Genomic DNA, 23,503 nt, shown 5'->3' on the forward strand with positions numbered 1-23,503 from the left:
ACTGAAACGCGATTTCGCTGCGATAGTCTTTATTAATAAATGTGTTCATATTTTTCTTAGGGCGCCTTGATAACTTAAGTAAGATTTAGTTGTACTTAACTTATTTAGTTGTATACAGGTAACCTTCCTATAACACGGTATTTTACAACACTGTTCCACTCTAACACGAAAAGAAAAAATCGCTTGTCTGTAAAGTCGGTTTACTGACGATAGTTGAACGTGACGACGTCATAAGAAAATACTGATGGATCTTCATTTCACTTTTTGGACTTCATTCTTGACGAAAACATGTATATAAATGTATTATTGTGTAGCAGCTGTCCACGCGGATGCATCGCTCACTCAAGTAGGAGAGAGACAGATGTCGAACGCTGCCGCACGCGGAGGCCGATTGTGCCTCTTTGTCGCTCGTTGCGCGCTCTCGCTTGTACTTCAAGCCTTAAATGTAACGCCTCCGAGCGAGGTAACGCCGCATGAGTAATGTTTTTTCATGCGTGCAACCGGCTCCATCGAATTATAAGACGTTGTCACGTCAAAAATCTACAAAACTCTCCTATAGCAGGGTACTTCTACAACACGATAACGAGATTTTCGTTTATAATTATTTGGAAAATTACATTACCTATGCACTATGAGACCCGTTCCAGACAAAAATTGTAAAAAATGTTATTTTGGTGTATATATATATAGTAAGGAATACCCTACTAAAAAGGTATAAAACCGGCGCGCAGCTCCGTCACCCGCGCATTTGTCGGTGTCGGTTGACATTCGTGAGAGAAGGTAGTCGTGGACATGGTGTGCGTGAGTCATTGTTTTAAGTCTCTGTAAATGTGTGCTTAAAGACAAGATAATATCAAAGTGTTAGAATTAGTCAATTAATTAGAGTTTGAGAATAACAAAAGTTGTAGTGTGCTAATCATTGTTATTTTTTTAAAATGGTTTTTCTTCTGAATCCTAAATTCAGAATTGGGATAAAGAACTCAAAGCTCACAGACAACAGCTCATTCTGAACATCACAAAACACAAGACAACAGATATCTGCCCTGCAGCTTCTGGTGGGAACAGACGCCACCACACCTGTGGTGAGGACGCTAATTATTGATGTCATGACTGAGGTGTCTCGGAGCCGTGAAGTTAGTCGAGAACTAGGTCGAGCTCCCAGTCTATAGGAAATCTAGATCCGGGAATCCGTGGACCTTACCGAATGGCGAGGATGGTGCCTCACGGGCATTGCCGCCAGCTCGGGCCCCTCGATGGTTCCTGCGGCAGTAGCACGCAAGCAACGTGCCGGTAGCTACGTAATATCGGGTAATTTTTGGGAAATCGAATCTGGTGAGTCGAATTATTTTTATTTCGATTCTGGTACCAAATGCTTTAGTTCCGAAATATTAAAGCAAGACTTCACAGAAGTTTTAATGAATTCGACACCAATAAGCAAAGTTAGTAAAATATGACGATGATGTGGTTAATTTTTTATGATTTAATGTTGAAATGAAGATAGATGGCCTAAACTGGTAATAGAACCTATAAAACTCATGATTACATAAAGAAAAGTTGCCTCTAAGTAGTGCTACTGACGAGTTAAACATAGAAAACTCATGAGTGAGGTGAGAGTACCTCCACCGAGTGATACAGCTGATACCATCACTATTTGGTCGTACTGTACGCACTTGTCCGTAGTCGTAACTGCAATTCACTTGTGAGTTGTTCAGAGGCCGATGGGCGGCTGGTGGTATAGCGGAGACCTGGGTCTCAAAGGAGACTATTGTTGTATTGGTCTAGTAATGACCTGAGAGTCGCTGACTCTATATTGTGAAGTGATGTGTATTGGTTTTATCATTTGTGGTAATGATAATATGGGTGGCATCAATGACACTAGCTGCGCCGACAGCCAGGCCAAGAACGTTTTATACGATTTGAGTTGTCATAGTTTCTGATTATTGTGTTTTGACCTTTTGTTGTCAATGATTGTTATGGTTCAGTTTTCCGGTTTACTACGATCCGGTCAGTATGGCCGAGCGGGATGCCTCTGTTCAATGATTTCAGTGGGGACTACTAGAAGACAACGCAGGCTGCGACACAGCACATGGGGCCCTGGCGTGGCAAGTGGTCTCCAGAGGCAGTGGTGGTGCGTACCGGCCGAGGCGCGCAGAGGCGTCTCGCTGGTCCGCTGCTTGATGGGTGTGCCTGCTGGTGGCGCTCCTACTGATCAGCACCTGGCGTTAGTCGCCTCTGACGTTTGTCGTCATTTGCGTTAGTCGCACCCGGCGTTAGTCGCCTCTGACGTTTGTCGTCATTTGCGTTAGTCGCACCCGGCGTTAGTCGCCTCTGACGTTAGCCGTCATTTGCGTTAGTCGCACCCGGCGTCAGTCGCCTCTGACGTTAGTCGTCATTTGCGTTAGTCGCACCCGGCGTCAGTCGCCTCTGACGTTAGCCGTCATTTGCGTTAGTCGCACCCGGCGTCAGTCGCCTCTGACGTTAGTCGTCATTTGCGTTAGTCGCACCCGGCGTTAGTCGCCTCTGACGTTAGTCGTCATTTGCGTTAGTCGCACCCGGCGTCAGTCGCCTCTGACGTTAGTCGTCATTTGCGTTAGTCGCACCCGGCGTCAGTCGCCTCTGACGTTAGTCGTCATTTGCATTAGTCGCACCCGGCGTTAGTCGCCTCTGACATTGGTCGTCACTGAGATTCCAGAAGAAGAACACAGAAGCTATGTGGTCGAGGACGAACCACAGTCAGGAGAGGCCGAGTAAGGAATACCCTACTAAAAAGGTATAAAACCGGCGCGCAGCTCCGTCACCCGCGCATTTGTCGGTGTCGGTTGACATTCGTGAGAGTAGGTAGTCGTGGACATGGTGTGCGTGAGTCATTGTTTTAAGTCTCTGTAAATGTGTGCTTAAAGACAAGATAATATCAAAGTGTTTATTATGTATTCTGGTTGTTTGGTGATTTATGTTGAATTAGTCAATTAATTAGAGTTTGAGAATAACAAAAGTTGTAGTGTGCTAATCATTGTTATTTTTTTTAAATGGTTTTTCTTCTGAATCCTAAATATATATATTCATATGCATCTAGTAAAAAGCGGTTACATATTTCAATATTACAAACAGACACGCCAATTTTATTTATATGTATAGATTAGTTCGTTCAGCTCTAACACCGGTCACTCACATTCGCACGAATACGCAAACCCGCAAGTGTAGGACGACATTTGCAAATGATTATGTAAAGTTTTCGCTGCATTTTTGGTTTTCTAAGCTGTGTCGGTTTTTTAACAGACATCAAAGCGCGCGAACCGCGATCCTTCGCGTAGTCTCCCACACGCCCCACACATTCGTGTGACCAGTTGCGCCCAAGATTGCGAAGGCAACGGACGTTTCGCTATTTTTTTTTTTTTTTTTTTTTTTTTTTTTTTTTTTTTTTTTTTTTTTTTTTTTTTTTTTTTTTTTTTTTTTTTTTTTTTTTTTCTCGCCTTTCCCCGCCCATAGGCTCGGCAGGACCTTATTATTCTATGTAACACATTCATACTATTTCTCGCTTGTATGCCTCTCGCACTGACATGCCTCATACTATTTCTTTCTTTTATCCATCACCTTACTTTCTTTGCCGGGTGGGACTCCCGCTAATTTGACTACCTTGTATTTTTATCTGTTGGGGTAATAATTGTACTACGTATGTGACCGTTTATTGTAACCTGTTACTACATAATGTTGTTGATTACTGATGTTACTACATAACTTTTTTACTTAACACCTTTGACGACACTGTCCAATACAACATAGCTACAATATTTTTAAACTTAAATTTTCTTACAGTACAATTATATAATGTTATGTCTACAGCTTACTATCTATTTCTTATTCTATTCACAGTTTCTTGTCTTCATTCTTTCATAATTCTTAACATCTAGTTCTTTACAATTATTCGTTTCTTACTTTATTTATCAATATGTTTTAACTTAATTTTCTTACAGTACAGTATTATGTTGTTATGTCTAGAGTTTACTATCTATTTCTTATTCTATTCACAGTTTATTGTCTTCATTCTTTCATAATTCTTAACATCTAGTTTTGTACAGTTTTTGTTTCTTATTCTATTAACAATATGTTTTTAACTTATTATTATGGTTTCTTCCGGTATTTACTCTATCTAAGGATGTCTTTTTAGTTAGGTACTATTATTTAAACTTAGGGATAGTGACATTTTGACTCAGTGTTTCTATAATTTCCATTGTTTCTTCGTCAATAGTATATATATACTCTAGTATATATACTTATTGTCATTTCTTATTGCGGGGTTATTTCTTTGGCTTTTTTCTATTTAGTCATTTGCATATGTGTTCAGTGTTTGTTTGACTTGCTGGGTTGATATATCCATATATATTTATTATATACTTTTATATCAGTGTGTGTGTATGTGTGTGTGTATGTGTGTGTGTATGTGTGTGTGTGTGTGTGTGTTTATATTTGTCATGTGTGTGCGTTCCGCTGAGTGTATGGGTCATATATATGCAGTGTTTGATCGCGCCAGGTAGTCCCACTTTTTGCGGGTTGGGCAATCGACACTGAATGCGTTGTGATCCGTACTCTGCAACCTGGAGTGCAAGCAATTGCAGCACTGCGGTTTAATTCCCGCGATGTAGTCGGCGCATTCCTCGCGCAAGTGTGGGCCTCCGCAGTGGCTACACTTGTCTACATTCCCGGTGCAGAATTTGCGGCCGTGGCCGAAGGCGAGGCACTTCGTGCATTGGATGAGCGGAGACTGGTCCTCCACTCTGACCCTTTGCAGGTCCAGATAGAGGGCGCCAGCCTCCGTCATCCTCTGCCATACCTTCGGTCTCACCTGGATGACAACGTGAGAGGTCTTAGGATTTCTGGTCCTCTTTTTAAATTTAATTGTCAAATCCATCTCCTCTTGTGATAGACCCATGAAGATGTCGGCGTTTTGAGCGTAAAGGGCCTTAACCATTTCGTTGTCGTCATTGTCCATAAAGACGTCTTTAAGGACGACGAGTGGGTCCTTATTCTTCATGGGCGCTACGATTAACCCATCACCGTGGCTTTTTATCCTTTCTCTCACCTTATCTAGTTCCACTTCCGTATCGCAGCCGAGTATGACTGTGCTATTCTTTGCCTTCCTTATTTTATTTATTTTAAGGCCAGTACCCCTGGCGTCGACCGCTTTCCTCACTCTCGCGAGTACCTCTTCGGCAGTCTCTTGATTGTCCTCGAAGGTCACCGCCATCGAGTGAAGCGCCGGACGACGCCCAGGTTTTGTTGCTGCGGCGCTGGCATATGTTTGGGGAACCATGTTGCTCTCAGCTGTCAACCCTTTTGTTATCTGGCTTATTTGTGTTTTGGCTTCGACGACGTCTCTGGCGACAGTACCAGCCAGATCTTCAAAGAGAGCCTGCGTCCGTCCCACGACACCTTCGGTCGATTTAACTATTTCGGCTTTGGTCTCTTCGAAATTTTTGAACATATGTTCGAGGATGTCAGCGCCTCGATCGTCGTTTCCTATATTAAGTTCTGATATTTCATGCTTCAGGTTAACTTCCATTTGACTAAGCCGTGAAGTTAGTGTGTTTTCCACCTCTTGCAATTTTCCCAGCAGTTTTTCTTCTTTGTTAGAAGATGACGCTACTGTATGTATGCTAGTCCCGGACGCCGCTGCTTCCAGACACTTCATCCGCTTACTCAACTCAAAGAGTATGCGGATACTTTTGTCCGATTGTGACTCCAGGAAGGACTTGATGTCCCGCCTCATCTGAGGGTACTGCTGAACCTTTGAGGGTATATCCTCAAACGTCTTCATCACTTCCTGGAGTAATTGGTCGCTCGGTGTGTCAGCATAGTACTGCTGCTGCTTTCTATACAGGTCCATATTATCAAGCGACCTTCTTTTTGTTTCCGGTCTTTTAATGAAAGTCCTGGCAGCGTCCGGCATTACCGAAGGTGAGGTAGCGGGGCTGGGAATTTGAGGTTTTTTGGCAGCGCCAGATGTTGTTGGTGTATGGAACATTGTGTGTATGTGTGTGAGAGAGTGTGATGTAAGTGTGATGTGATGCAGTGCGAGTACAGCGGGGAAAGTTGTCGAGTGTATATGTCTGTCGGACCCTGTATAGGGGGGTCAGTGTCCAAATGTAAATGTTAATACAGTGCAATTAAAATTATAAATTAATAAAGATATATTTTTTTAGTGTCGAAGTTTAGTCGAAGTTAGTTTAGTAGATTTCTAAATCTAGCTAAGTCGATTTAAAAAATTTTGTAGTCCCTTATGTACCTGTTATAAATAATGGTTGTCTATTCTATGACAAAGAATACTAAAATATTTTTAGTTGATTGAATTATCTAATTGAAGTCGAATTCGAGCTCAAAAATTTGTCTATCTCCCTTGGTTTACTGGATACGGCCCTGGGTCGTGCAAAACATTATTTCCCTTTTCAACACTGCCCGATATATCGGGTAAAATTTGTTATTAAATTTTTTAAGTTTAGGTCTATTTTTTCTGCTGAAAAAAGAGTTTTTCCAAAAATTTAAAAACGTGGAGGGTGGTTTTTAACCACGCTCTATCCAGTCCTTATAAGAAAATCTCGAATTTATTATTATCTAAAAAGTAGATTTTCAGATCGCGATCTCCGCGACAGCCTCAATTTGCGGGTGAACTCTGATGTAAACAAAGATGCTAACGAAGATCGCGATTCGAAAAATTGTCCAAAATTCACCATTTAAAAAGTAATGTGTTCCTTATGACCTAAACTATACTATACTTATATTATAATTTGCGCGCCGTGATTTTTTTACCCTCTTCAAAGGGGTTTGCTTTGGTGTCACTTTCCCGCCCAACCGCAAAAAGCCTTGTTTTTATAAATTAACTAGATTAATTAGAAAACAAAATTAAACTTTCTTCAGAGGTCTATTTTTGAACACTTTTAACAAAATTAATTTTTAAAATATTATCGGTAGGGGGGTGTAACTCCATTTATATTGAACTGATTATTTAGTACACTATTCAAAATTAATTTCTTAATAAACTACACATTCAAAAAAATCTAAAAATTTGGAGAATTTAATTTTAAGGGGTCTACTTTATAATAAAAAAATAAAAAAGGGGGGTTGTCGATTTACTTTAGCTGGAAAATGACACCAAAGATTTTCAAAATTTTGTCGACCTTTAAAGCTTCACTGTGTTGTCCCGGGTTGTCTGATCTCGATGATCCAGGTGTCAAAAGATTCGCCTTGTCAAGACGCTTCTATTGGTGTGCCACACGCCTGTCCAGGTGTCCTGGGAGTCGATCTCGGTAGCACGTGGTTTTCAGAAATTCCGGATTACACTGGCTGTTTTCCACCGGAAAAATCCTGGGTATAGTCCAGAAGGTAGGGCTCGACGAGACGATTATTTAGACCCCAAAAAAGTGGGGGGTCGTCGATCTAGTTTTGTCAGCGTATCACAAAAACATACAAAAAATTTAGTTTTTGAACCACAACTTTCTCTCACTTTCACTTATTTCCAAGCGGTTTTCACGGTTGTGTTCCTCTCACTGAGACGCGTATTTTGATACTACACACTTGTATCTTCGCGCGAAAAAACCATTTTTCGTAATTTTAAGTTGCGGAGCGTGGAAAAAACGTGGCGCTCGCGGTCGTGGCTCAGCGTTTCGCTATTTTCATAGATCGTGACGTCTACCGTGTAGCGTATCTTCATCAAAAGAAATCCCATAAAAACAGCATGGCTGTTAATGATGTCTGGGAAAGAATTCAAAACTCTTTTTCTCTTCAATGTTTTATTGACGAATTAAAAAGGAGGAGAAATTCGTGAGACATTCGTAAACAAGTGTACGAGGAAGCGCAAACGGGTTCGCAAATTGAGTACCGAACCCATTTGCACAACCGCTAAGTTTGCGAATGAATGTTTGACGGCCCTTCACATGCGTGCAAACATTCGTACAATGTACGAATATTTGCGCGCATGTGAGTGGCCGGCATAAAATACCTTTCTGACAGCTCGTTTTGTATCACAACCGGAGTATAGCTGGAACTGTATTATTCCCAATATTTTCTTCGTTTTTATTTTCTTCGTCCATAAACATCGCAAATTTTTTTCGCGGCTTGCGTTGCATTTTTACCTTTTTTGTAGTAAATTTTTAAAATGTATTGAATTTCTTCATTAGATTCACTCATCTTGACAGTACGAAAAATAAATAAAAATAACACATTTTCCTAAATTCAATTTGGAAAATTATCTTCTTTAAAATTTAAACTTTTAATGATACCAAAACCAGTCAGATGCAAATAATATAGCTAAAGAGGTTTTATTACAAGTTCATACATACTATAATACGAAAAGACTTTCCCCAACCTATTAATTGAATATGCAATTTCGAAAAGGGCACATGTCGCATACTTTGTCAAAAAAAGTTCACGTCCTTACGGATCCACCTGATCCAATAACCTTTTTATTAGGCGCCTTCAGCTCTAACACTAGAAGCAGGCTTAGGGACCCCGGTAACCGTACTCGTCGAACTCGACAAAGAGTTCGCCGTGCAACCTAACCCATGAATCAGCTCGCTGAGTTTCTCGCGTCGTGATTCCGATCCGGTAGTAGATTCATTCGCGAAGCAGTTGCTCTTGAGTTGTTAGGTCTGCTTCGGAGGCGCTTGGGTAGCTGTTAGCAAATTCCACCCCTCCTGGCTGAGCCTTTGCTCGCCCACCTGTCTTGGTGAAACTGGAAAGGCCTACGGGACACCAGTAATCCTTCAATCATAAAAAAAAACTTTGTCAAATACGTTTTTTCATAAACATGTAGTTTTGAGGCTTACCTACGCCCATTTTATAATGATTCCAGTAATTTTCAATTCCTAATCAACACTAAAATGTATCTCAAAAGTTAATATTTTAAATTTTAGCTCTGCTTTAGAAAATAATTAGTTTTTTTTTCATTTCCTGAATATTTTACATTTTCAGAGATGTGCCCTTTTCGAAATTTCATATTCATATTAAAACCAAAGTTTCACGATTCTATCTCGCGTTTATTATTGTCTTCGCGTTATTATTACCAATGTTTCGAATTATTTACAGTTCTCGTGGTAGCAGCGGTAGACGACTCCGTGGTGATACAGTCTTAAATGTAGTTTTAATTGTGAGTTTTTATTCTGAGCGATGCGGTGACCATGAGTTTTTTTTTATCTGAACAGTGCGAACCACTTTGTGGATCAAACACGTTCTGTTATCTTCGATTAGTATTTAAATATGCAACAGCTCTGTATCAAGGTTTATTTCGCATTTATACGTGCTTAATGAAGTTTCATTCTATTTATTTATAGGGAGAATAATAAATTGACAGTCTGACAGTCGTCGTGGCCTAAAGTATAAGACGTCCGGTGCATTCGTGTTGAGCGATGCGCTGGTGTTCGAATCCCGCAGGCGGGTACCAATTTTTCTAATGAAATACGTACTCAACAAATGTTCACAATTGACTTCCACGGTGAAGGAATAACGTCGTGTATAAAAATCAAACCCGCAAAATTATAATTTGCGTAATTACTGGTGGTAGGACCTCTTGTGAGTCCGCGCGAGTGGGTACCACCACCCTGCCTATTTCTGCCGTGAAGCAGTAATGCGTTTCGGTTTGAAGGGTGGGGCAGCCGTTGTAACTTACTTGAGACCTTAGAACTTATATCTCAAGGTGGGTGGCGCATTTACGTTGTGGATGTCTATGGGCTCCAGTAACCACTTAACACCAGGTGGGCTGTGAGCTCGTCCACCCATCTAAAAAACCCGTCGCTTGCGACGAAGGGGTCGACGAGTGAATTAACCCACAGATACAGCCCACTGAGTTTCTCGCCGGATCTTCTCAGTGGGTTGCGTTTCCGATCCGGTGGTAGATTCTGCGAAGCACTGCTCTTGCTAGGGATCGTGTTAGCAACATCGTCAGGTTTGAGCCCCGTGAGCTCACCTACTAGCTAAGGTGATATGGTCTCTCCAGACCATCAGCTTAGGTAGGAGAAAAAAAAGATAGAATAACAGTTTGATCTTGCTAATAATATATAAATAATAACACAGAATAAACTAAACCACATATCATGTTAATTATTGCCAATAGTAGCGTTTGCGCTCATATATGCGAGTATGTCGCACCGTTCATAAAGCCTTCATCAAACAGAACGCGTACTTAACGTCGCGCTCTTCAAATTGACTAGATGAGTCTAACGCTCCTTGACGCAACGCATTCGCCAAATCATAGTGCCTTTCGATAGCAGTGTGAAAATTTAAAAGTATTAAGAAATCGAGTGATTCAGATGTGGCATTGTATTTAAGCATGGGTATTTTCTAACTATTTATATATTTTTTTCGGGCATTATCTAGTATTTTAATACACATTCACTCGGGCGCTAAAATAAAATTTGTAAAAAATTACAACGCCCGACGTCAAAGCGTCCCTAACGCCGCGACAGAGCGCTGCGTACTTATAGCGCTGGGGCTCTTTTTTTTTTTTTTTTCCTATCTATGCTGATAGCCTTGAGAGGCTATTTCAGCTTACCCTAGCTTGTGTAGGTGAGCTCACGGGGCTCAAACCTGACGATGTTGCTAACACGAACCCTAGCAAGAGCCGTGCTTCGCAGAATTTTCCACCGGATCGGAAACGCGACCCACTGAGAAGATCCGGCGAGAAACTCAGTGGGCTGTGTCTGAGAGTTAGTTTACTCGTCGAGCCCTTCGTCGCAAGCGACGGGTTCGACGAGAACGGTGACCGGTGCTTGAAGTACCTAGAAGCACCGTTAGTGGATCGGGGGGATCCGAAATGACGTGTTTTCGGCGACGTCGACTGCTTTCCATTCTGTCCGCAGGATCGGGAATGTAGTTACCGGCGGCCACGATGAGAGGGTTCTCGTGTCGTGCCGCTTTATCGAAGTGGCGCATGGACGCCGACTGCAGATACTTACTGATGGACTCTAAGTCCAGGTCGTCATGGAGGTCGACATTCCTGACGAACCACGGGGCTCCGACGGCTATCCTGCAAAAACGGGATTGGATTATTTGAAATGATTTTAAGTGTATGCGGGCCGCGTGAGCGAACACTACACTTGCATAGGTCATGACGGGGCGTATGCAAGTTTTGTAGAGTGTCACCTTATTTCTAAGGGACATTTTACTTCGCCTACATATCATCGGGTAGAGACGTCCTAGAATGAAGGCGGCACGATCGCGTACCGTCTTGATGTGGGGGCGGAATGTCATCCTACTGTCGAGGGTGACGCCTAAGTATTTGACCTTCGGGGCCCACGGTATGGGCTGGTCGAACATCGTGATTGGGCGAACGGCGGGGGCGGGGGTGTTGACGCGCCTAGTCGGGAGAGACGGGAAGCCAAATAGTCGATAGCGTTGGCTGGAGTCCTAATTGATTACAATGTGCTTTTTATTTTTTTATTGCTTATATGGTTGGACGAGCTCACAGCCCACCTGGTGTTATGTGGTTACCGGAGCCCATAGACATCTACAACGTAAATACGCCACCCACCTGGTCCTCGAGATATAAGTTCTAATGTCTCAAGTATAGTTACAACGGCTGCTCCACCCTTCAAACCGAAACGCATTACTGCTTCACGGTTGAAATAGGCGGGGTGATGGTACCTACCCGCGCGGACTCTCAAGACGTGCTACCACCAGTGATTACGCAAATTATAATTTTGCCGGTTCGATTTTTATTGCACGATGTTATTCCTTCACCGTGGAAGTCAATCGTGAACGTATCGTTCAATCGTTTAGGTAATTCTTCTTCTGGCTTTCTCAGTTTTTTGTTGTCCTAACAAGCTGAGAGCCTTGAGACGCTATATCAGCGTAACCTTAACTAGTAGGTGAGCTCACGGGGCTCAAACCTGACGACGTTGCTAACACGAACCCTAGCAAGAGCCGTGCTTCGCAGAATCTACCGCCGGATCGGAAACGCGACCCACTGAGAAGATCCGGTGGAAAAGATCCTTAAAATCTTCTCAGTCCTGTGGTTACGTTTCGTAGACAAGTCGATTTGAAACAAATGCTTATGGATCTGTGTTTTCAGTATCTGCACGAGATAGGACACAAAGTGTGCGTCACACAGCCAAGGGTCACGGCGGCTGTGTCGCTTGCGTATCGCGTGGCCCAGGAGATAGGAGGCGCAATCGGTCAGGAAGTTGGCTACGCCGCCGGCATGGTATCCGCCAGGACGCCAGAATCTGGGATTGTGGTATGTTCCATTTATTTATGTTTTATTATTGGGACGGGGCAATGAGCTCACGGCTCATCTGGTGTTGTTAAGTGTTTAGCGGATCCCATAGAAACGTTACATTGAAAATTTGGGGCTCTATCGCCGCTTGTATCGCGCTCTCGCTTGCACGCTCAGACTCAAGCGGAACGTGACACTTTTTATTGCGTGCAATCGATTTTCATAAGACTAATCACGTCAAATAAAACAACCGATCTATTTGTATGTACCTACCGTTTTCGACATCCGGATATGTATCCGAACTATGGTAGTGTTGATTGTTCTTTTTTGGCGTCATTGTTAAGGTTCTAGATGTTTCGTAAACGTTATATTGTATCGACGAAACAATTGAGAAATGTTGTTTAGAGGTATTTATATGCTAATTAAGGAATTACGCAGTAGCGTTATTGGGGCAGTCGTATCTCATCCGGTGATTGTTGAAGTGAAACTTCTTTACCGACGCAGGGAGGAAAAAACGTATGTAACGTTTTTCGGTTACGCGCCATCTTAATTTCTTCCGTTACGCCCCATGTTTATTTTATTTCTATTTAGTTTGTTATCAACAGACTTCGCTGCACGTAAATTCAACAATTCATGAATCGCGGTGACGAGATGTTACACACTTGATATACGTTCTCGTATTTCTCTTGCTAAATCATACTTACCTGATGTAAGGATACCGTGATCATGCAGGCGGTTCCCCCAGCGTGAGGCTGCTCCATTGCACTGCGGAGTGATTGACCCTTGCGATTATTTTTATATTTTATAAGTTCCACTTCTACCGTGTGTGACTTGCACACACACACACTTTTTGGCTTTATTTGTCCCCTACATAGCCGCTGGTAGCCTAAGACTCCTAAGAGGCTATCCAGCTACGCGCGGACGGGTGGGTGAGCTCATGGGCTCAACCTGAGAGAACTAACACTAGCCCTAGCAAGAGCAGTGCTCCGCTGAATCTATTGAGAAGACCCACTGAGAAGATCCGTCGAGAAACTCAGTGGACTGTGTCTGTGGGGATTTGAAATGATGTGATCTTCGCTCGTCTGTCTTTTACTAACAAATGACGTTGAATTTTTTTTACTTGTGCTATAACGCACGGTGACACAAAAATTGTCCTTATTCTAGAGTATTCCAAACACCGGATTAACCTTGAGCATATTCAACCGTCTGTCTAGGCAATAGAAACCAAATTACAATTGTAACTAACCAATACGTTCATATATCTATGTATTGTTACGCGCTAGGGCTCGGGTTCCAGTAGGAATAGTCTTTTCGACATGCCCTTTCGCTATTTGATAATAGATGGCGTTACCATTCTCGAGCGTTCTCGATATTACTAGTTCTTTTGATATTCCTTTCTGCTATTCGATGACAGATGGCGTTACTCTTACTGGCGTAACAGTGTGTATGTAATTTTAATTAGTTTCAAAATGTCTGATTCACTTGAAAATCTACACGCGCATCGAAGTCTGACGTCCTGACTACTTAATCATCCTGACTAGAGTTACCTTTATCAAAATGCTTATCGTAATTTATAGTTGAGCGTGCTATTAAGCGCGCTTCTTTTAGTGTTTAAAAGCCATATATTTATAACATATTGAGAAATAGCGTGTGATTTTTGTGCTGCGTTTTTTTTATTATTACTTAGTTTGGTGGACGAGCTCACAGCCCACCTGGTGTTAAGTGGTTACTGGAGCCTATAGACGTCTACAACGTAAATGCGCCACCCACCTTGAGATATAAGTTCTAAGGTCTCAGTCTCACAAGAGGTCCTAACCACCAGTAATTACGCAAATTATAATTTTGCGGTCTTGATTTTTATTACACGATGTTATTCCTTCACCGTGGTAGTCAATCGTGAACATTTGTTGAGTACGTATTTCATCAGAAAAATTGGTACCCGCCTACCATGGATTCGATTCGAACACCGGTGCCTCGCTCAACACGAATGCACCGGACGTCTTATCCTTTAGGCCACGACGGCAAAATATTTATATTGAATTAGTCTTTGTTAAATGCTTCAGTTAACTCATGACAAAGTTGAGCGTTCGAATTGGTGACGCGATTTGAGGCTATTAATTGTAATGCCCGAAGGCTTCCCTGTTCTTCAAGGCTCTAGACGGTACTTCTCCGTGTAGCGTTTTTTATTGCTTAGATAGATGGGCCAGCTAATGGCCAACCTGGTGTTAAATGTACACCAGAGCCCATAGACATCTACAACGTATAAGCCGTCTCGAGACAACAGCTCTAAGGTCTCAGTTTTATTAGTACAACGGCTGCCCCGCCCTTGTAAGCGAAACGCATTACTGCTTCACGACAGAAATAGGCAGGGTGGTGGTACCTACCTTTGCAGACTCACAAGAAGTCCTACCATCAATGAAAAAATCGGTTGTCTGTAAAGTCGGTTTACTGACGATAGTTGAACGTGACAACGTCATAAGAAAATACGCCTCAGAGGTAACGCCGCATGAGTCATGTTTTTTCGTGCGTGCAGCCGCCTCCATCGAATTATAAGACGTTGTCACGTCAAAACGTATCTACGGTGCTGCGATTTTGGAATTACACAGACTGGTATTGTCCTCAGTTCATGACGGAAGGCGTATTGCTTCGAGAGATGTTCGCTTCGCCTCTGCTGATGCAGTATTCTTGCATCATACTCGATGAGGTAAGAATTTATTTTGACCCTCCTATGAAGGAATGTGGGTAGTCTAGTTCGGTTTAAAGGTTTGTACCTCGCATTTGTTTTATTGTCATTATATTTCATTGTACAGTAGTCCCCTTTAAAACACGGTATTCTTATAACGCATTTTCATATTACGCGTGTTTCAGTTCCTCGTATAACACGTGTATTCCCACATATAGCGCGGGGATTTAGCACGTTATATTTCTGTACTGTGAAATTTATAATGATTTGTATAGTTCGTGATTAATTTCGCGGTCCTTTGCACATTGCGTCAAATGTGTTGTTACAAAATTAAATTTTTATTCATTTATAAAGAAATTTGTGTTCCTAGATTTTGAATTGTAAAAAACATTGGTTACCTATACTGTGTTATAATTGTATATAACGCGTTGTATGTGATCATAAAAGCGCGTTATGCGAGAATACCCCTACAACGCGTTTTGTATAACTCGGTCTCGATCTACCGTGTTATAAGGGGGTTATATTACTGTAATGCCAACCTTTCGAATACAATTTTCTGGACCGCAAGAAGGATCTACGACCTATTGAGGTTTGTGGGGATCTGCTGGAGGCAAGCAGCGCAGGACTGATCTTTGAGGCGAGGCCTAGGTATGCCCAATAGTGGACGTCTGTGGGCTGATAGGAAGGTCATGGATAACGTGACCTTTTTTTTTTTGTGTCAAAGCGGGACGCCTACGGAATTTCGTCTATAAATAAATACATATTATATAGGATAGATCGGGGTAACATATAATATTTAGTGCAAAATAAAAAATATGATTTAAAAAATGACTTGAAATAATTTATTATAGTATCTTACCCTGATTTACATTTTAATTCTTACACCAACTTGACTTTAAAATAATATTTATATATAAATTCGCAACAACAAATTACTCTTCTACAGCAAAAGTATGGTTACTTTAGTATGTACTTTGTAATACAATAAGGATTTTGGATAAATAAGTATTTGTTAAGTTTCTAGTAAATACATGCACAAGAGATACTAAATGAAAGCGGGACATTTTTGTTCTCCTCGTAGAAAGCGGGACAATCCCGCCCAAAGCGGGACGTATGGTCACGTTAGTTTTTTTTTCCTACTTAAGCTGATAACCTTGAGAGGCTATATCAGCGTCGCCTTAAATAGTAGGTGAGCTCACGGGGCTCAAACCTGATGACGTTGCTAACACGAACCCCAGCAAGAGCCGTGCTTCGCAGAATCTACCACCGGATCGGAAACGCGACCCACTGAGAAGATCCGGCGAGAAACTCAGTGGGTTGTCTTTGAGGGTTAATTTACTCGTCGAGTCCTTCGTCGCAAGCGACGGGTTCGATGAGAACGATGACCGGTGTTTGAGGTACCTAAAAGCACCGTTAGTAGATCGGGGGGATCCGAAATGACGTGTTTGGGGCGACGTCGACTGCTTTCCATTCCGTCCGCAGGATCGGGAATGTAGTTACCGGCGGCCACGATGAGAGGGTTCTCGTGTCGTGCCGCTTTATCGAAGTGGTCACGTTAGTCATGGATGGCCCCGTAAACGCAATTTTGATAACATGTAATTCGTTAATAGTACACCGGGTTGTACAAAGTTGGATCTATAAATAATGTTCATTGTTAAGGGCAGTGTTGTAACTTTTTTATCGTTAGGCTTATCACATATAAAACGATCGTTATTTACGTAAACGTTATCTTTTATTATAGTATATAATAAAATGTATGAATTGCTTTTCCACGAGATATGCCTTTCATTTTATTCCGCCTTTGAATTATGATCGCTTAATATGTATGAGTCACAACGAAGGTCAATTGATTAAGGGATACTAATAGATAGATAAATTGCAGGTTTTCAAATTTAAAATTTGTCGTAACGTATGTATGTGATCATTTTTAGTATGAAATTTGTTTTTTAAAAAGCTCAAGAAATCTGTTAAAGAATACTATTTATCCTTACCATATTAAATAAAAGTATATAAATATATTTGTAAAAAGTAATACAATGTAAAGTAAGTATATGTATGTGATATAGATGTGATATATATATATGTATATGTAATTATATACATTGTTTTGTATCTTGTAACATGTATATCTAATGTTTACTGTACGCATTAGGTTTGTGTTCCTAATTCTTCTTTCCCTCTGCGGGCCTACTGGAAGAGATTTTAACATGAAATAAGTCGTGCCCTTGTACTCTGTATCCTTATTGTCGTGTTTCTTCTAACAGCTGTGTGTACAAAATATATAAATAAAAATAATTTAATTAAACCTTCCTAATAATGATTTTCAACTATCTTCTTCACGGGCTTATAAAGCTCCTAATAACTCGTAAATTCGAATAAGACACTATATTAATTAAAATTTAAAATTATATTTACGAATCGATACAAAATTAAATTATTGTATTTATAATGTGATACTTTTTCAGGTTCACGAAAGGTCACTAATGACCGATGTGCTAATGGGATTATTAAAAAAAATAATTAAAGTAAGTATCTTGATTTTCAATTATCATAATTCAATTCTCTCTTAGTCAAATCCAAAAGTTTTCAAGCTTTTGTTTGCTTAAAGGCGCTTTCAAATATTCAAACATTGGCATTTAAGCGGACTGCCAAGAAAGTCAGGGTTAACTTGTTTCCAAACTGCAATACCGGAAATATATTTGTAGGCAGTGGCTTGGCTCTGCCCCTGGCATTGCTGAGGTCCATGGGCGACGGTAACTACCACCATCAGGTGGGCCGTATGCTCGTCTGCCTACAAGGGCAATAAAAAAAAAATCGTCATCTCGCATTAAAACTGTATAATGTCAAAACTTACTAATTTTACAGTGTTTTAAAGGTTTAACATGTGGTATTTTTAATATTAATCATCTTTGCAACATTTATTTTTGATTTTTTACCAGTTACATTATCTTTCTTTTAAAGTAAGATAAAATTATGTATTAATTTTGTTAATAGTAGTCAAAACATAGGTAAACTAAAACTAAACTACGCTCTTTTGACAGTGTTTATGAGTAAAATACTGGTGATACCAAATGAATCCGCATATTATCTCAGTTTCGAATATTTTTGGAAATTGTACACTTTTAATGCGAAAAGACGATATATTTTATTTTGTATTGATTATGTATATAGACTAGAATTAGAATAAACAGGTCTGAAGAGCTTTGAAAGTGAGTGGTGCTCAATACGTCTGAAGCCAAACTTCAAACTCGCTCGATTTCGTCGGTAATCATTCATCAATGTCTCTACTTCTAAGTCTTTAATTCTGACTCTGACATTTTCTTATTACATTTTTTTTCTTTACTATTGTTACGCGCTGGGCTTAGGGATAAATAAAATTCTACCGAATTACAACATAACACTGTATTTATCACTTAGAACACTCAAAACACTCAACAAACCCCTTAAAATTCTCAATTCGCTTGTTCCGCTTCGCTTCAGGTGATCCGTTCGCTGTTTCGCTTCGAGTAGTTCCGATTACTAACTGACTGCGTGCCATCTCTACAACGCTTTTATAGACGAGACGAAATCTCTAAAATCGTCGAGAATATTCCACAAAAGTCGAGTATTGTGTGTTTCCGCTATGTGACAACAGATGGCGTTGTACTTCTCGAGCGTTCTAGATGCTACTAGATCCTTCGATATTCGTTCGACTATTCGGCGATAGATGGCGTTACTCTTACCGGCGTAACACAATATTAATATTTAATATTTTCGTCACGATCTGCCTCCAATTCCGGCGCCAGAGACCTTTTCAGAGCATCAGACCACGGCAGATTAAGTCGTCATTGAAATAGAAAAATTGATATAAAAAAGCCTTTCTTATTCAAATAATAGTACTGGTATGATAGTATGTGTTAAAATTCGCTAATAGACATTGACAATGTCAGCAAGTCAGACTTCGATTTAATTATGTCGTTTCATAACACTGTTGAAACACTAAACAGATTTCACTAATAATAAACTGAAATGTAGCAAGAAAGATTAATGAATATACAGTTTTTATTTAATATAACGTTTAAATAATGTTGTTTCGTTATGATGTCCATGGACTTCAAGGGCGCACTTATTGCATCCATCTAAGCCAGCGGTCGAGGAACTTTTTTAATTATTACCCCAAAATATTTTTGTGTGAGTTGATATTACCTCATGGCGAAGAAAAAAAAAACGAAATCGCTTATTTTTTGCATCTTTCATATTGTAGCCCCCATGATAATTTGAAATCACAACGATTCTAAAGAAGTTTCACTTCAATATATACTTTTTACTCACAAAAGTTTAATTTTTACCCCCCAAAATTTCATTTTACCCAATTTGGGGTAATTTACCCCGGTTCCCCGACCGCTGATCTAAGCTAAGTAATTGAACAAAAACCGCGAACTAGGACAATGACAGATGGTAATGTTCTCAAACTAGTGTATTATATATGTCATTGTTAATCTAATTAACTAGATATTTTTGGCCAGCATCTACAAATCCATCTTCACTGATGTCATTGTTGTCCTGGCTTCGTGTCTCAAACCGTTTATTCATTATCATTTTAATACGCTTTTATTAGCTTCAGACGTATGTATTTTTGTAACGGAATCTTTGAACATGATTTTGACCCCCTTCAAAACTTCGGATTAACTCGAAATTTGGTATACTTATTAAGGACCGATGACAATTCAATATTAAAAAAAAAAATAGAAAAAAAAATTTAAATAATTGGAATTCAACTAAAAAATGAAAAATAAATAATAGTTTAAAAAACTAACAAAATACGCTTTTATAGATAATCCAACTAAAACAACAGAAAATAAATTTAAATAAATTTGAATTAAAAATAGTGTAAGTAAAAATGATTTATGAAATTTATTAAAATATTTATATTAGTATTTTGTTAGTTTTTTTTTAAACTATTATTTTTTTCTCTCGGACCTCTCATAAAGCCGTGAACTTGCTTTGGCCGGTTTAATCAAAAACATTTTCATATAACACGTATAGAAAAGAAAGAATCTCAAACTGGTGATATCATCGGCCACCATGAACGCAGAGTTCTTGAAGGACTTCTTCAACACAAATGACAAGAAAGACAGAAACAAACCTGCCACTACGGTCGTCATGTCCGTGCAGGGGCCGACTCATCCTATTGAGATATATTACACTCAAGGTGAGTGCCTGAAGTTGTAAATCTATATATACAAAAATGAATTGCTGTTCGTTAGTCACGGTAAAACTCGAGAACAGCTGGACCAAGTCCTGAGAAGGCTTAAAACGTAGATATATTTTAAAATGGCTCGGAATTAAATAAAAATCCCCCATCGGACGGATTCCTTTTGTTTGTTTTAAGTAAATTTTATACAAAAGCTTAGGTCTTTTATTTATCGATCGAGGCACTACGAAGTCTGCCGGGTCAGCTAGTAAATTAATAAATATTTATTAACGATCACGCCACGTTAACTGGACCCTGGCTAAGTTCGTAAAGAACTTGTGTTACAGGTACCAGATAACGGAAATAAATGTAAGATTTTTTATTATACACGTACATATATTTAATATACATCTATAACCCTGGAAAAGACATTTTATATTTATCATACAAATATCTTCCCTTGGCGGGATTTGAACCCGCGACCCCCTTGTGTAGTGACCATGTCACTTACCACTGCACAGACAGCCGTTAAAACCGCCGCGGGCCGTTGTGCCCAGTTATGAGCGGCAGTGGGTTGGACATCTATGCCGTAGAACTGACGATCGCTGGATCAGATGGGTTCTTGAGTGGAGAAGGTAACGTAGGATGCCCCTTGGCTAGGTGGTGTGATGACCTTCGAACGGTGGCCGTTAGGAGGTGAATGAGAAGAGCTGAAGACTTGACTCAGTGGTGTGGATCGGGAGAGGCCTATGTTCAGCACTGGACGGCTGTGGGCTGATGATGATGATGAACGGCATACCGGTCTATTTTCTATTTCAGAGGGGAAGCTCCACACGGATTTCCTCCCGTATTAGGAGGAGGAATCTCACACCCCCGATTACTCTCTTTAGTCAATCCATACCCTGGGCCAGGAAGGTCAAGTACCTGGGCGTTACCCTGGATGCATCGATGACATTCCGCCCGCATATAAAATCAGTCCGTGACCGTGCCGCGTTTATTCTCGGTAGACTCTACCCCATGATCTGTAAGCGGAGTAAAATGTCCCTTCGGAACAAGGTGACACTTTACAAAACTTGCATAAGGCCCGTCATGACTTACGCGAGTGTGGTGTTCGCTCACGCGGCCCGCACACACATAGACACCCTTCAATCTCTACAATCCCGCTTTTGCAGGTTAGCCGTCGGAGCTCCGTGGTTCGTGAGGAACGTTGACCTACACGACGACCTGGGCCTCGAATCTATACAGAAATACATGAAGTCAGCGTCGGAACGGTACTTCGATAAGGCTATGCGTCATGATAATCGCCTTATCGTAGCCGCCGCTGACTACTCCCCGAATCCTGATCATGCAGGAGCCAGTCACCGTCGACGCCCTAGACACGTCCTTACGGATCCATCAGATCCAATAACCTTTGCACTAGACGCCTTCAGCTCTAGGAGCAGGCTTAGGGACCTCGGTAACCGTACTCGTCGAACTCTACAAAGAGTTCGCCGTGCAACCTAACCCATGAATCAGCTCGCTGAGTTTCTCGCCGGATCTTCTCAGCGGGTCGCGATTCCGATCCGGTAGTAGATTCATTCGCGAAGCAGCTACTCTTGAGTTGTTAGGTCTCCTTCGGAGGCGCTCGGGTAGCTGTTAGCAAATCCCACCCCTCCTGGCTGAGCCTTTGCTCGCCCACCTGTCCTGGTGAAACTGGAAAGGCCTCCGGGCCACCAGTAATGCTTCAATCATAAAAAAAAAAAAAAAAAAAAACCGGTCTATTGGTTCTTACAAGAAAAGTACCAGGATCACATGTTTCGAGTGAGGTCTTAAGTAAAGGTACAAGGTAAGTTTCGAGGTCGTCGTGGCCTAAAGGATAAGACGCCCGGTGCGTTCGTATCAAGCGATGCGAATGTGTCGAGGTTCGAATCTCACAAGCAGGTACTATTTTTTTTATGAAATACGTGCTTAACAAATGTTTGGCTCGACCTCCACTGTCGGAAACCTAGAGGAAGGTGGGAAGATGTAGTGCTCATGGATAGGAGGGAATGTAATGTTATTGACAAGGATGTCGCAGACAGAGCGAAGCTGAGGAGAGAAATAAGGAGAATTGACTCCATCACCAGGTGGGATGAATAGTTAGAAAGAGAAAGAGAGAGAGAATACTTGACAAATGTTCACGATTGACTTTCGTGTTGAAGGAATTACAATAACTTTCGGTAGGCAGCGGTTTGGCTCTGCCCCTGGCATTGCTCAAGTCCATGGGCGACGGTAACCACTCACCATCAGGTGGGCCGTATGCTCGTCTGCCTACAAGGTCAGTAAAAAAAAACTTGTAATAAAAACTAAGCCTACATTATTTGCGTAATTAATTGGTGGTAGGTCCTTTTGTGGGTCCGCACGGGTAGGTACCACCACCCTGTCTATTTCTGCCACGGAATAGATAAATAAGGTTGGAATGGTAATGTAGGCGGGGCAAGCGTGCCACAGTTATGATTCTACAATCATAACTCGACCGATTCTTTCATTCACCGCGTTTAGTGCGCTTCGGACTACTTGGGCGAACAGATCTCCGCTTTATAGTGCCGTGTTGTGCAATTATAACTAGTAAAACAAAAAGTCAGACCTCAAGTATAGAGCGAGGAGGTATATCTTTCGATCGGTAAGTCGAAATTACCATTTATGTACAATATTATTTGTCTAAAACATAAAAATATACTGAGCATTATGAAATTTCAAAAATTAACAATATTATTGCAGCAAGTTATAAATAGCATACATTGCGCGATGTGTACTCGCCCAATGAACGCAATGACCAAGTCAGCTTCCAATGTACTACATGCATTGCGTTCTCTACACTTTAATCTTTGAAATTTCGGCCTTTGCCCTGATTGGCAATGGTGCACGGCGCTAGTTTGTCGATAGTGAGGTGACCATGTGGTGAAATAAAATCATCGACAGAATTCTCAGCTATATTTACATTTGACATGGATCATTTTTGCATTATTTTATATTTAATTAATAATACCTAGTATATTCTTAGTGAGACGTATTTTGAGTAAAATAAATATGTATTATTATTATTGAATTATTATCATTGAATTAATGTGAAGGTAATGTAAAGGGACATGTAGACCTCTCATTAACGGGTATTTACTATATTGTCTAAGACGTATTAAAATCTAAGTAAAATGCTATTTGACTTATGCAATATATTAAAAATTTTAGGTTTCCTAAAGAACCTAACGCCAGGAAACAATGGATTGACGTAACAGGTAGAGGAAACTGGAGACAAAAACGAGTACTATTTGCTCTAAACATTTTACTGAAAATGATTTTACCATACAAAAATCAGAATACACTTAGTTTTGAAAAATTCATTCGCAATTAATAGCAAGCGCCAACTGCTTAACAAATACGTTTTATTCCAGGGACAGTAACTATTTGTAATTAATAAAAGTAAAATAGT

General features: G+C 40.7%; 1 protein-coding gene across 3 annotated transcripts in view; it reads left to right on the forward strand.

The window, feature by feature from the left end:
• The window catches only part of LOC101735465 (probable ATP-dependent RNA helicase DHX35), a 53,397-nt gene that overhangs the window by 17,908 nt on the left and 11,986 nt on the right, over positions 1-23,503 (forward strand). For 2 of the 3 annotated variants that reach the window (XR_005246158.2, XM_038019696.2), the window contains exons 3-6: positions 12,056-12,220; positions 14,823-14,903; positions 17,348-17,407; positions 19,908-20,073. Coding sequence is in view for 2 of the 3 variants with exons in the window: in XM_038019696.2 (XP_037875624.1) it covers positions 12,056-12,220; positions 14,823-14,903; positions 17,348-17,407; positions 19,908-20,073 (472 nt within the window). In the remaining variant the exon portion in view is untranslated. Of the gene's footprint in view, positions 1-9,040; positions 9,137-12,055; positions 12,221-14,822; positions 14,904-17,347; positions 17,408-19,907; positions 20,074-23,503 lie in introns of those variants that run through there. The other variant, XM_062675741.1, reaches the window with a different exon arrangement.

Source organism: Bombyx mori, chromosome 24, assembly GCF_030269925.1.
Source record: "Bombyx mori chromosome 24, ASM3026992v2".
In the NCBI taxonomy this organism is placed as follows: Eukaryota; Metazoa; Arthropoda; class Insecta; order Lepidoptera; family Bombycidae; genus Bombyx; species Bombyx mori.